We start from the raw sequence: 16134 nt of genomic DNA, 5'->3' as shown, positions 1-16134 counted from the left end.
AAAAAAAAAAAAAAAAAAAAAAACAGAAAGAAAGAAAAAAATTGCGAGGAAATAAATTCGAAAATAAGGAAATTGAAAAATAAAATCTGAGGAGAAGAAGGGGGAAACAACAACAACCGTCAAAGACATTCCAGTAAATCGAATTTGGAAAAATAAAAATTAAAAATCTGGAACTCGAATTAAACAAATTTTTGTGGAGAAAAATTTAAACTGAAAACCCCTCTCCCCTCTTTTTTTTGCGCCGCAGACATCAAAACAACAACAACAACAACAACAACAATAATAATAATAATAATAATAATAATAATAATAATAATAATAATAACAAAAAAAAAAACAAAAAATTGAAACGTGGCGCGAAATTATTATTTTTTCAAAAAAAAAAAAAAAAACGTTACAAATAATTTTGATGACGAAAAAAAAAAAAAAAAAAAAAAAAAAAAGAAACCAATAATCTAAATCCACGTTTTTTTTTTTTTTTTTAAAGATGAGAAAAATCGTTGCGAGCATCTAAATACACGACGACGACGACGACGACGACGGCAAACTTTGTTTAATTAATATCAATTTTTTTCTTTTCCATTAATTTTAAATATATGGGGGAAAAAACGAAAAAACGGAATTTGTCGTGTCAGAAAACAAGTCGAAAAAATAACAATAATAATAATAATAAATATTTACGATATAAAACGACGTTAATAATCGGTTTAAAAAAATAAAAATAAAATAATAATAATAATAATAATAATTTTAATTTAATAAACCAGAAAAATAAAATATAAAAAATTTAATTCCGGGAGTGTGGGAGGAAGGAAGTGAGGGAAGGAAGAATAGAGGTGGGAGGTGGGCCTGGGGGCGGAAACACGAAAATAGCTAATCTTTTTATTTCGGGTAAGAAGTTTTTTTTTTTTGTTTTTTTTTTCAACTACCCCCCGAATTCGAATCGAAAATCTTTTCGAGAGAGAGAAAGAGAAAGAGAAAGAGAGAGAGAGAGAGAAATGGAAGAGAAAAAAAGAAAAATTCAAAAAATAAACAGGAACAACAAAGTAAAAAACAAAATATTTTGTACGAAAGGAAAATTTCAAGTATGAATAAGAGCTTAACTTGCATAACTCAAACCTTTTCTCCCTCTCTCTCTCTTTCTCTCTCTTGCCTCCCTCACTCCCAAACTCTCTCTTTCTCTCTCATTCGATGAATGCAGTAGACGTTTTAAAGTAACATAACAAGAGGAGGAACACCATCTGTTTTAAACCCCCTTAACTCAAGTCTTTTTTCTTTTTTTTTTTTTTACTTTATACATTTTCTCAACCTTTTTTTTCCTTTCCTTTCCTTTTCCACCACCACCACCACCTCTTTCCATTTTCTTCATCTTCTGCATTATCATCATCATCATCATCATCATAAGCTCACTCACTCACTCACTCATACTACTTCTTTTCCTCCTTTTCCGTTTTTATTATTATTATTATTTTTTTTCCATTCCAAAAAGTTAAAATTTAAGAAATTCCGCAAACTTTAACCGCACTCGAAAAACATTCGAAACTCTCATTCATTTTAATAAAAAAAAAAAAAAAAAATTTTCTTCTTCTTTTTCAAATTAAACGAAGAAAAATAAGAACAAACAAACAAACAATAACAAAAAAATTTACTTTTTTTTTTTTTGATATTAACATTAACAAAACGATAAAATAAAAATAAAAAGGCCGCTCTGAGATGTAATGTAAAAAAAGGATTATTATGTAAATTTCAAGCAGAAGATAAATCGAAAGGGGTAGGGAGGGAAAACCGAAACTTTTTTCTTTTTTTTTTTTTTTTGCACTTCACGAAAATGTAATAAAAAAATAAAACATTAAAACCTTAAGGCGAAATGAAAGAGAGAGAGAGAGAGAGAGAGAGACGGAAAAAAAAATTTAAAAACGTGTCAGCAGATTAAAAAAAAAAAACAAACCTTCGATTTAAAATTTCTCACGTGGTGATTGATTATTAAAACTTTTCACAAAACGAAAAAAATTTCATACGCGCGCGTGAAAATTAAACAACAACCGCAATCGATCGAATCGCACACAAAAAAAAACTCGAAAGAACAAAAATTTTTTTTTTTTTTTTTTGTTTGTTAACTCGTTCGACAGGAAATACATTATTTATTACAGAGATATCATCATTATCATCGTCGTTTTGTAATAACAATCGAAAATCTTCAAAATACTTCACGTTGACCGCAAAAAAAATATAAAAAAATTTTTTTTAAATTTTCCGTTTGCGTAACGTCTGACCGCACGACGACCAACCGACCGCCCGATGAGTTTTTATTTTATTTTTTTCTTATTTAAAAGAGAGAGAAATTATTATTATTATTATTATTATTATTATTTTAATTACGCGACACGTTCTTTTTGATCTCCGTTAATTATATTTATTAAAACAAACGGAAACAAACAAACAAAGAGAAACAAACAAATAAAGAAATACAGGAACGAACGAGCGAGAGAGCGAGCAAACGAACGAACGAGAAATAAACGAGCAACTTGAAAATACTTTTTATTTAAATGACGTCATTTACACGTTTATAATAATAATTATTATTATTATTATTCTCTCTCTCTCACTCTCTCCCTTTATCGCTTTCTCTCTCTTTCTCTATCTCCCCACAGAATTCGTTTTTCCCATCAATTTTTAAATTCGAACAAAATCCGTCGCGATTTTTCACGTTCCAGACACTAATTTTTTTCCCGTTTTTTTTCTTTTTTCCCCCCCCCCTTTTTTTTTTTAAACGTTTGACAGCCTGATTCATTGTCAATCTATGATATATAATGGGCACGAACAAAAAAAAAAAAAAAAAAATTTGAATATAAAAAAATTAAATAAATAAAACAAAACAACTACTTTTTTTTTTTCATTCGTTGACGAATGAAAAACGCCAACAACAAAAAACTGGACTTTTTGTCCAGGAGACAATTAAAATTTTTCCTCCAGATCGAACCTATTAATCGCAGCAAAAACAACAACAACCACAACAACAACAACAATAATAATAATAATAATTTATATTTCGATTACGATTTTAACTTTAAATTACTTGACTTGCCGAAATGCAAACGAATTTGAATGTTTTTTTTTAATGGTCGCAACGTGTAATTAACTTAAATATTCTTCGGCCACTTTGTGTATTTTTGTTTATTCCCCTACATAACAATTACGACGGTCGATTATTCGGAACGAACGAAGTAAAAAAAAAAACGTGGCAGCCGATGTAATTTTTTTTTCTTCTTTTTTTCCTTCCGTCGTCTTCGTAAACTAGTCGTTCGTTCGATTCTCGCAAGGACAACACAAAAAAAAGGAAAAAAATTTTCATCCGTGACGTAAACAATACAAAAAACGGAAAATCTACACAAAAAGAAGGAAGGAGAAGAGGAAGGGGTAGGGGAAGGGGAAGGGAAAGGGAAAGTGGGAGGGAGGCCTTAAATCTCAACCATCCGGAAAATTGACATTTGTTACGTCCATTCATCGATTTTTGAATTGAAATGTTTTTTTTTTTTTTTATTCATTGTTCGAGAGTTGTCGATGGCTCCTCATTAAAACTCAAAGTTAAATTTTCCAATTATAACATAAAAAAAAAAAAAATCGATTTATTGGAAAATTTTCTTTTTTTTTCGTATTAAATTATCCGTAGAAAAGGAAATAAAAAAAGTTTTCCTTTTTTTTCCTTTTTTTTTTACTAGACAGCGACTTTCCGTTTAAATTGTGAGAAGAAAAAAAAAATTTTTTTCTTTTTCCCTCCAACCTTTTCCTCTTTTTTTTTTTTTTTTTTCTTCATTATATCAATTAATTTTAATAAAATATAAATCAAAGAAAATAATAATAATAATAACTTTGCGATGCCTGACGTTCGCGATGATGATGATGATGATGATGATGATTTTAAACCCACGAGTCAAAGCTAATTTGAACAAAAAAAAAAAAAACGGGGAAAAAAAAATTTAATTTTTTTTTCTTTTTTTTCTTTTTTTTTCCACGTAACCTTTTACCCCTAACCTTTTTTTCCTCTTTTAACCTTTTAAAAACTTTACCGACATTTTTTTTTTTAATTTAATCCAACCGCACAAATGGATGCCTTTCATTCTTTTCCTTTTTCTTGTAACAACAACAACAACGAAACGAGATAATAAAGGCGATCGTGACCAAAAAGAAAATGCAATCGATCGATAAATCGATTCGGAAAATTTAAATATCGAAGCACAACCACCACCACAACATACACCCTAATCCCGTTTGTTCGTTTGTTTTAGAAAAGAGGGGGGAGGGGGAAAACAAACATCATTTAAGGGGAGAAATCAAATAATTAATTAATTGTTATAATTTCACGCATGAAATTTCATTTTTTTATTTTATTTTTTATTAAATCCGATCATTATCGATGAACGATCGAGTCACTGAACGAGAGCAAATTTTTTTTCTTTTTTTGCTCTCGTTCGTTAAAAGTCTTGTCTCTCGAAAAAGGTTCTCTCCCTTATTTTTCCCCTTTTACCCCTCCCTTTTCCCTTTTTTTTTTTTAATTATGTTTTAAAATTGAATCGCTTGCTCCCAGTTGCCGTGAGCGTATTTGCAAAAAAAAAAAAAAAACCTAAAAATAAAAGAGAAGGAAGAAAAAAAAGAAGAACCTGACGGTTAATTTCTTCGAACAGAAAGAGAGAGAAAGAGAAAGAATAAAAATACAAAAAAAAAAAAAAGTACAAATTGAAAAGGCAGCAGAGAAAAAGAAAAAAAAAAAGAAATGGCTAAGCGAAGGTTTTGTATTAAATTATTTAAAACTGAGAATAAAAAAATAAAATATAAAAAAAATTTTCTTTTCCTTTTTATTTTAAAGCGGCAGCAACGGCAACGGCAACAGAAGCAGCAGCAACAAACCTACGGTTGTACGACAAACGGTTTTTCGTTTTTTTTTTTACCTACTTTATTCCTTTTTTATTTTTCCGACAACTTCAAAACGTTTGATATTCCCTAAAGTAACATTTTAAATGATTGCTACACAACTGAAAATGACATTTTACCGTGCGAAAATAAAAAAACAAAACAAAACAAAAACAAAAACAAAAAAAAAAAAAAAAAGTGGCACGAGAAAAAAAAAAAACAAAGATGGCGGACACATGCATCGCATAAAACGCAAAAAAAAATGTTTACATTAACCCAAAAAAAAAAAAAATTCTCCAAATGCGAAACGTCATAATTACAACCACGTAATAAAAAAATACATACACACAAACACGTAAATTTTTGTTCAATAATAATAATAATGATAATAATAATAATAATGATAATAATAATAATAATGATAATAATAATAATAATGATAATAATAATAATGATAATAATAATAATAATAATAATAATAATAATAATAATAATAATAATAATAATAATAATTTCGTTATTATAATAAAATACAGAAAAAAATTAAAAATTCCAATTGGTAAATCGAAATCTTATAAAAATTACGAATTTCATTTTATTATTATTATTTTTTTTTAACGAAAAAACAAAAAACAGAACCCTGGGGGAGGGGGGATGAAAAAGAGAGAAAGAGAGAAAGAGAGAGAGAGAGAGAAACAATATCCAAAAGGTTAAGAACAGAAAACAAAAAAAAAGAAAAAAAAAAGAAAAAAATGTTTCATATTTTTCGGTAATATTGCGACAACCGTTAAAATTATTACTCAGACAAATAAATAAATAAAATAAAATAAAATAAAAATAATTTTTCATTCGGAATTTAAAAGTCTGGAGCAATAAATTTAACCGTTAATTTTATTAAAAAAAAAAAAAAAAACAAACAAAATCCCGTGAAAAAAATACAATAACAAACGGCGGCGTCAGACAAACGACAAACAAACGTTACCGAACATGCTGGTTTTTTTAAGTTTTTTTTTTTTTTTTTTTTAAATATAAGAAGACATACATTCTCAACTTGTCGCAAATTTTTCAACGTTAAAAACAAATCTGCGACAAAATACTGGTCGATTAATAAAATTTAATTTAATTTTAAATTTTTTATCCTTTTTCGTCAACCTTTTGAAAAATCGAACCTTTTTAAAGAAGAAAAAAAAAATCCGACGTTTTACTAAATTATTAATAATTATTACCACACACGTCATCGTAATAAGTGTAAGCCGCCGCGGTGTGCGTGCGTATGCCTCCGCGATTCCACGTAAATTCTAGTAGGCATAGACACATTCAACACGTAAAATACAAAATTATTATTATTATTATTAAGAGGAAAAAAAAAAATTTTTTTTTTTTTTTTTTGAAAAAAATCACACGCGCGCGCGCGTACGCGGAATGTAAAGTATCGATACGGTTGGTAACATTGAATGTATGTATGCATGCATGTATGTATATATATTTAAAATAAACTCGTTTGATTCAAAACCCTCGAGCCAATCCCAGGTAAATGACTGACTGATGGAATTTTCTAGAAGATTCAAACATGAAATTTTTTTCTTTTTCTCGCATTTATTTTTTTTTCCTTCCTTCCTTCCCTCGTTCCTTTTCAACTCTTACTTCGATTTGTCTTTCTTTTTTTTTGGCATTTTCAAATATTTTTCCTTCTTATTTCCCTTTTTCCCTCTCTCTCTCTCTCTCCCTCTCCCCCCTCACCCTTTCTCATTTTAATTCTATCGAAAATTTATATTGTTAAATATCCTTCAGGCGATTTTATTAAATACGGTATTTACAGTAAAAGTAATTTAATATAATATAAGCAATTTTAAATATAAAGAACAGTAGTGGTAGTAGTAGGAGTAGTAGTAGAGAATCCTTAGTAAAATTGAAACCTCCAGGGGTAAAATATAATAATAATAATAATAAATTTTCAAAACAACAACAAAAAATAAATTTTTCATATTATATATGTAACCGTTTTTCGTTCGAGTTATAAAAAAAAAAATGAATTAAACGTGCGAAAAACCCAAAGAAATCAAATACCGGAATATGAGAGTAAATCGATAACAAAATCAATATCGATTAACCCCCCTTCCTCCCTCCCTCACTATCCCCCGACACCGCCACCGCCCCCCAATTTGTTATCGTTGTCGATATAACGAATTCATTTTGGTGAAATCAATCGAGTCGAATGGAATTTTTCAACGGGCTGGGCGGAGGAAGAGGAGGAGGAGGAGGAGGACAAACATTTTTGTGTATTTTACAATATGAGAAATAAAGTTAAGGGAAAGAAAAGAGATGGGGGGGGCCGGAAGAGAAAGAAAAGAAAATTTAAATTTCAAACAAACATTAAACCGGAAAATACAACAACAAAACACACTTCAAATAAACTCGTAACATACATGCACGGATGTATGTTTATGTATACATCAAAAAAAAGCGGGGGGAGGGTGAGGGGGAAAACCCCGTGACAAGCCTTGTCAATTGCACAATAATTTCAAAAAAAAAAAAAAAAAAATTTTTTTCTTTTCCAACACACAATGTGACTCAACCGGAAATTACAAAAAACCTCACGAGATTTCAAAATTTTTCCCTTTTCCGACGACAAAAAAAAAAAAAAAGGAAAAGTTTTCTCTAAACGTTTTAAAATTTTCAAACGGTTTATTATTATCATCATCAATATTATTATTATTATTATTATTATTATTATTATTACTACGACCCGCTTTTGAAAAAAAGAAAAAAAAGGAGAGAAGGAGGAGGGGAAAGGAAAGGGAAAGCAAAACCTATTTCCTATTCGTCGCCGCATAAAAAAAAAAAATGTTTTCATTTTCTTTCTATCCTTTTTTTACCAAACCTTAAACTTCTTTGCCCTTCGTAAAAACCGCAAAAAAAAAAAAGGTTAAAGAAACCTTTTGCCACGTCGAAAAATCGAAAAAGCCGCGAAAAAATCAAAAACCACGAAATCACGCGTGTTCGAAAATCAACCGGAAAAATTAAAATTTTCCATTTTTCCTAATTATAAAATTTCCATTTAAAAAAATAAATAAATAAGAACTTTTCAGGGGGCCTACATCAGGGATTGCCAACGAGAGAGAGAGGGAATCCGATATGCAAAGTACGTATTTTCTCTCTCTCTCTTTTCTCATTTTCTTTTTCCACGAAAATCGTAATAAAATAATATAAATAAATGAAAAAATAAAAAATTGTCAGAACATAATGAAAACTGACGAGTTGATTTTTTTTTTTTTATCCATTTACGCGATTCATTACCCCTTTTCGATTCACTTGGAAACGATTTCTAATAATATTAATAATAATAATAATAATAATAATAATAATGATGATGATGATGATGAGAATTATAATAATAATAATAACAAGAAAAGTCCCGAGAATATCTGGAAAAGTTTAGAAAAAAGCTGAAAAAGTTTAGAAAAAAAGTTTAGAAAGGCTGTGTAGAAGAATAGGGAGATTTCTCTGGATAAGACTGGAGAAGTCTGGAAAAAATTCTGGAGTACACTGGAGAAGTCTGGAGAAAACTGGAGAAAACTGGAGAACTAGAATAGTCTGGATAAGGCTAGAGCAGTCTAAAAATATCCTGGAGAAAACTGGAGAAGTCTGGAGAAAATCTGGAGAAAACTGGAAAAGTCTGGATAAGATTGGAGAATATTCTGAAAAAATCTAGGAAAAAATTAATATCGAAACATTTATTCGTAAGGAATCGGGTAGAATTTTGGAAATAAAACTCTTACAAGTGCAAGCATGGAATCTCGCGATGAATTAAAATAATAATAATAATAATAAAATTGAAATAGCCAGGATGTGGGGAACAAAAAACAGAAACGATTCCGGTCATTGTGGGAGCAGCACAGGGAGCCATGATGCCACATTCAATGAAAGGAAATTTAAAGAAGATTATGAAGAACCTAAAAGAAGAAACCATCCAGGAAATCGCACTATGTGGGACGGCCCACATTCTTCGGAAAATATTATAAATAGCACCAACGAAATTCGAGCATTTATCCCTAAGGAATAGTCGGGTAGAAACCTGGAATAAATGCTTAAAAACCCCCACAAATAAGAGCCTTGTCGTGTTTAAGAGTGACCATACTAATACTAATAATAATAATAATAATAATAATAATAAAAGCCAACGGCCATAGCGTGCTGGTCACACCGGTTCCCGTACGATCACCGAAGTTAAGCAGCATCGGGCGTGGTGCAAACTTGGATGGGTGACCGTTTGAGAACGCCACGTGCTGTTGGCTTAAAAAGAGAAAAAAAAAAATGAGAACAAGACAAAGTAAGAACCAAAAACAAAATCTTGTTCTACTGTCGACCTGAGGCAGCTCGACGAGAACGTGAATTTCACTGCTTCTGACCCTGGCCACTCCAAAGATGTTAGTCACCGGAGCCCAGTTCAGGAGACAAATCGTTCCCATCGAAAAAGACGGACTCAGGAAGACCTTCAAGAATTGATGTGGTGCTATCTTATAATAAGTGGCACCACCGAAATTCGAGTATTTGTCCCTAAGGAATCGGGTAGAAACCTCGGATAAATACTTAAAAAAACTCCGACAAGTAGCCTTGTCGTGTTTAATGGTGGATAATAATAATAATGATAATAACCTTATTGTTTTTCTTTCTTTTTAAAATAAATTCTTACCTGAATAAAGAAAAAAAAATTTTTCAAAACAATCAAATTTACTAAAACTATAATTTTCATTCGGGTAAACCATTTTGTTTTTTTTTTCTTGTTATCCAGGCACGAAACTTAAAATAAAGATAATTTTATGGAGAGAGAGAGAGAGAGAAAGAAAAAACAACCCGGATTATTATTATTATTATTACAATATTCTTTAATTAATTATCCGTCGTTTCGCTCCTCACAACACTCTGGAAAATTTCAAGAGTGCTTTTTTTTTTAAGAAGGCCCGACGAGTGATGCCTCCCCTCATTAAAATAATAATAAAAAAAACTAAATCATTTCCCCCCCCCCGATGCTTGTATTTATATAACGCTATAATAATAATAATGATAGTGATGATGATGATGATGATGATATTCAATTTTAAATTGAAAGAAGAATCTCCAAGTTCGGAATTAACATCGCTAAGATCAAAACAACCGAAAATGTCGCGCGAGTAATTAAAGATTCTTATGTCGATGATCAAAATCGTACAAATGTTTCCCTCCCCCCTCCCCCCAAGAGAAATTAAAAACTGCCTTAAAAAAAAAAATGGCGTCGTGAATCCACGAATAAAACCCTTTATAATACTAATAATAATGATACTGAAATCGATGTCGCAAACAAAACCGACCGAATATTTTTTAACAAATTTCAAATTTATCCGAGAAGTCGCCACCATCGTCACCACCATCGCCACCGCCTTTCATTACGATTTACACACGTGTACACTATCGAGAGAAACGTAAACGTTTTTAAAATTACACCGCCAAAAACAAAATTTTTTTTTTCCATAAATTATCCAGAAAAAAAAAAAAATCGTGAAGAAGTAATTTTTCGGTAACTCAACATTATTCACGACTGGAAAATTTTTACATAAAAAAACATTTTTAAAAAAAAAAAAGAATTTAACGCCATTAAAATTAAAAAAAAAAAAAAAAAAAATTTAACACATTATTATTCTACAATTTTGACGTCAGATTTTTTAATGTGACGTCGTCATTTATAATTTTTTTTTTTTTTTTCGGGGGGAAGAAAATTTTCTTTTCGTGATACGTGAAAAAAACTCTAATACGACTGATTCCCTTTTTATATTAATAATAATAATAATATTAATAATTTATTTAAACTTTATCATTTCGAACGGTAACGTAGAAATAATATAAATAATAATAATATTAATGAGGTAGTGAAAACGATTTAAAATTATTACTCAACCCGGTAGGAGGAAAAATATTTATACTTATGATGACGTAATTATTTTAAAAAATCTCACGCTTCTTATCAATTTCTATGATGGGGGGGGGGAAGGGAAATGAAGAGAGAGATAATTATGGAAAAAAAAATTTTTTTGCTTTGTTTAAAAACCCTTTCCCCCCACCCAAAAAAAAAAAGAAAATGGCCGTTAGAAATTTCCTCTCCTCCGATCAAAGAAAGTAAAAAAAAAAGGGGGGCCGGCAATTTTTTTGCGGGGGAGAAGTGGAGGAGAAGGAAAGAGAAGGAAAAGGTGAAAATTCATTTTTATGAAAAAAAAAAAAAAAAAAAAAAAAAAAAAAATATATATTATTAAAATATGTTGTCAACGGGGTAACAAAAAGTTGGCGTAAACGTTTTAAAGTTGTGATAAGACGTCCCATGTGGCTTGTTTGTTTACGTAGGATGAGAGGAAATTTTAAACTGCGGGAGAAAAAGCGATGATGATAATAATAACGCTTCGTTCGTTCGTAGAGACGACGACGACAGCAAAAAAAAAAAAAAAATACGACGCTTATTATTATCACCGCCTGTCCGAAATATAAATTTTTATTTTAATTTATTATCATTATTATTATTATTATTATTATTATTATTATCATTATTATTATTATTATTATTATTATTATTATTATTATTATTATTATTATTATTATTATTATTATTGCGTGACGATGAGAGAGAAAGGCAATAGAAAAAAAATAAATATTCGATTAAAAAAATTTTCAAAATAAATATAAAAAAAACGCAAAAAGCAAAATTCGATTAGAAGAAGGAAAGAAAGAAAAAAAAGAAACAAAATTCAGGTGCTTTTTTTTTCCTTCTGCTTTTAATGTGTGTGACGTCAGCAACGATGAAAGAGAAAAAAAAAAGATAGAAAAAAAAATTGTTTTTTTTCTTTCCCTCACCGACGACGACGCCGCCGCCATTGTAATAATATATAATAAATTGACAAACACAACAAAATTATTTTTTTTCTCCTCCTTTTCCTCCTCCTTCTTCTCCAGAATTCTCCATGAAAAAAAAAAAAACCTTTTTTTTCTCTTCCGGTTGAATAAGGATGAAAATATATTTCCATCCTTTTTTATTTTTTTATTTTTTTTTTTCGAATTAAACAAATAAAATAAAAATAACGAATAATCAAATTAAGTAAATCGTTTTCAATTTTATATATAAAAATATATATAAAAGCAAAACGTCAACGTCACAAAAATAAAAGAAATAATGATGATGATGATGATGATGATGATGGTAATAACAATAATAAAACTTTTATCTATAGAAAGAAAATAATAATAATAATAATAATAATAAAAATCAAAAATTTATTTCATTTCCATAAATCTCTTCGATTTTCTTTTTTTTTTTCCTCCCATACCTCCACCTCCCCATTTTTGTTCCCTCTCCCCTCCTTAAACTCTTTCTCCCGACAATTTTCACTCCTTCTCCCCGTTTTTCTTTCAAACTTTTCCATCGTTTTCTTTTTTTTTCCACTAACTACGTGGCAGTCGGAGCAACAATAATAATAATAACAACTAATTCTATTAAAATAACATCCAATATTTATCGTAATTTAAAAAAAAAATTCTATCGAATGATTTTATTCTTTTTCAATGGGAGAGACAAAGAGAGAGAGAGACAGAGAGAGAGAGAGAGAGACGAAAAAATTATTTTTTTTTTACACGTTCGCTCTCTAACTAATTAAATGACAGCCGTTTGAATTTTCTACCTGACAAATTTCTAATTGTTTCTTAGATCCCCACCAGCGAGATATAATTAAATCGCATGAGTTTCGCGGTACTATTTACTTTTATTATCAACAACCGTAACGACGATAACAACAACAACAACAACCGTAATGATAATAATGACAATAAAATACTTTAATTAAATCCTTCTTTCTATTCCAATGACAAATTTTTATACCGACCGACCGACGAATTAACTGATGAGTTACTTTCAAGGTAACAACAAAAAAAATTGAGTACGATAACGTTGACGTTACTTAATGACGTCATCAAACAATTACTTATAATTATTCTGTTTCATAATCGATTACGAAAAAAAAACAAAAAAAAAAAAAATTGAATAAATTTGTCAATCTCACGAAATAATCGAAAGACCGCCGCCAACATTGACAAAAAAAAAAAAAAAAAACGACAAAAATGTATTGCTAAACAATGATACCATCGTGCCGGAAATCGCTCACGTGTACACCGGAAGGTAAAAAAAAAAACGAAAATGAAACAATTCGAAATTTTGGCGCGAAAAAATTTTTGAAACAATTTTTTTTTTTTTTTGTTTCTCTATGAAAACTTAAAATTCGAACAAACATTTTTTTTAGAATAAAAGATTAAAAACGCGAAATGGATCCTTATAAAAAAAAAAAAAAAAATAAAAAAAAACTTTTCAAAGTACTTGAAACTTGTCGTATTTTTATTTTTGTTTTGCTGGCGTTAATTACAACAAACTGGTAGCAAAAATAATTTGAAATTTTTCTTTCTCTTACATATAATTAATTACACGATGTATAAATATAATTAAAAAATTTTTATAACTCCAGCAAAGAATTAAATAATTTTTTCTTTCTTTCAGCAAAACAACAATATTTTTCGTTTGTTTGTTTCTTTGTTTTTTTTTACACACTCGAAACAAAAAAAATGAAAAGTTCACGACGGAAAAACGAAATGAAAAAGAGAGAGAGAGAGAGAGAGAGAAGGAGAGAGAAACTCCACGACTCTTTGAAAATTATTCAAAAAGAGCAAATAAAATAAATATATATATGAGTAAACTTTTTGTTTTTCCAGCAACAAAAGAAAAAAAAACACTTGAACCCGGAAAAAAGTTATGAAAAAAAAAAATTTGTTTTCTTTTTCATAACTTTTCATCACTCCTTTTTTTTCATAACTTAAGAAAGGAATCATATTAATATTGGTTAGTTAATAAGAAGAGGATTCTCACACACACAAATTTTCTTTTTTTTTTTCTCCTACACTTTTCAATACCTTTTTTAACATAACCATCGTTTTTTAAACAACCATTATTTCCATAATCATTATTATCATTATCATCATCATCGTCTTTTTTTTTTATGTAAAAAATAAAAAAAAATATAAACGCAAATGTTTATACGACCGTGAAAAACACGAAACTCGCAAATCATTCGTAAACTTAAGTACTAGTGGTAGTAGTAGTAGTGGCAGTAGTAGCAGTGGTAGCAGCAACTTATGGTACTTTTTTTTTTTTTTTTTTTTTTTTTTTTTTTTATTACACCGAGTTGTATTTGGTGAGTTTTTAATTATTGCACGGTCACGATTTAATTACACCGGGAGACCCGTACCGTCCCTGTAAGTGCGAGTACCGAGGTTTTTTTTTTTTTTTTAAAAAAATTGTTACGGACGCACGCTAATGAAAAAAAAAAAAATACGCTAAAAGCTTTTGATAACCTTATTTGCTTTGTTCTTAAATCTAATGACACGCTATTAAAATTATTATTCTTTCGTTTCTCCCCCCCCTCCCTTCCCTCCTCCTCTTTTTATTGAGCTGATAGCCATTTTTAAAAATACTTTTGTCGCAATATATAAATAAATATAGAAAAAAAAAAAGTATAAAATTACTTCACGGTTTTTTTTAATTAAAAATAATATTTATCACGTTTCAAAACATTATTCGCGACGTCTTTTATCTCTCTCTCTCTCTCTATCCCCCTCTCTCTCTCGCTCTCTTTTTTTCTTTTCACAAAAAAAAAAGTTGTAATAAAAACAACATTTATTAAGTTTACCTCTTAAAAACGATAAAATTTAAAAAAGAAATGAAATAAGAAACTGGAATAAATTTTTCTTTTTTTTAAAGTCAGGTATTTTCCAGACTGGAACAATCAAAAAAATTTTGGAATTAAACTAAATCAACGAATAATTTACAATCATCGCATTTTCGATATTTGTAAACCTTTTTTTACACTCGAATAAATTTAATTTTTGTTATTTATAAGAAACAAAAAAAAAAAAAAAATTAAAAAAGACTCCATTTTCTTTTTTAAATCTGTTTTTCCTTTACTTACCCCCCCCCCACCCACCTTCCTTTCCCCCATCCCCCGGAACGTGGCGTTCATCACGAGCCTGTATTATAATAATAATAATAATAATAATAAATTAAATATAACAAAAAAGAAAAATCGTTCGTCGCGATTTTAGACCATCAAAACACCGACCCATCGATCGATATATCGTTCGATTGATTGATTGACTCATTGACATTCATCGATAAATTCTCATTTCGCTACCGAAATAAATAACAAAGTAAAACCTCTCAACTGAATTTTTTTTCCCCGCGAAAAATCCGTTCACATGAAAATTTATGCAAAAAAAAAAAAAAAAAAAAACGTGGCAGCAAGTCAAAATCATGTGCGTGTGTCGTTGGCACGGTAACTCGTCGAAACAAACGCAAAATCCATTTAAATAAACGAATGGGAAAAAAACAACAAAAATTTTTTTGTTGACACGTTTCGAATGATGACGTCATCATTTTCTCTCGACGTCATTCCATCAATAAATCGATAAAAAAAATAAATAAAAATAAAACTTACCTGATAGTAATAATTCCAGGCGAGTTACAAACACGAGGTTTTCTTATTTGTTGTTGTTGTTTTCACGGATTCTTTTCTTCTCAGATCCGACTTTTTGCCGTTTTTTTTTTTTTTTTCTAGAAACAAAAAGAAAAAGAAAAATTAAAAACCAAAAAAAAAAAAAATATTAATAAATTTTTATGTGTAATTAATTTATACGTAAAAACTCGAGATTAAAATAAGCAATGCACATACATACAAGAAACAAATTTTATTAATTTTTTTTTTTTTGTTTAACTTTCTACTCTCTCCTCCTCTCTCTTTCCCCCCCGCCTCTACGAAAAAAACCACGAAGCAGTTTAAAACCCAAAAGGATAAGAGCACGAGGGGGAAAAAAAAGAAAAAAAAGGAAAGCTTTCCAAAAAAAAAAAAAAAAAAAAAAAAAAACTCTTTTTAACGATAAAAAAAAAAATTTTTTTTTTTTTTTTTTATTCCAAATCTCTGGAAAAAATATTTCTCCGTTGGGATAGTTAAGGGGGAAAATTTATTTTTTCCGAAGGAAAACTGTAAATAAAATTTATGTAATAATAAATATGCTAAACTCCAGGGGCTCTTTAAACGTTTTTAGACATCTTTTTCTTCTACTTTTTTTTTCTTTTTTCTGCCTATTCTTCTTCCGGTTGGAAAACGAAAG

At 29.2% G+C, this 16134-nt stretch overlaps 1 protein-coding gene across 1 annotated transcript; it reads left to right on the top strand.

Moving 5' to 3' along the window:
* Positions 1–8151: 8151 nt before the first annotated feature.
* Positions 8152–8620, top strand: Phum_PHUM170210 (uncharacterized protein; the record flags this gene model as incomplete). The annotated part of the gene is made up of 2 exons (XM_002425005.1): positions 8152–8165; positions 8377–8620. The coding sequence occupies 2 exons, from the start codon at positions 8152–8154 to the stop codon at positions 8618–8620; spliced, it is 258 nt and encodes an 85-aa protein (XP_002425050.1).
* Between the last annotated feature and the right edge of the window lie 7514 nt (positions 8621–16134).

Source organism: Pediculus humanus, genomic scaffold (genome assembly GCF_000006295.1).
Source record: "Pediculus humanus corporis 1103172107518 genomic scaffold, whole genome shotgun sequence".
Lineage (NCBI taxonomy): Eukaryota > Metazoa > Arthropoda > Insecta > Psocodea > Pediculidae > Pediculus > Pediculus humanus.
The sequence above is the reverse complement of the archived record's forward strand: the minus strand, read 5'-3'. Positions and strand labels throughout refer to the sequence as shown.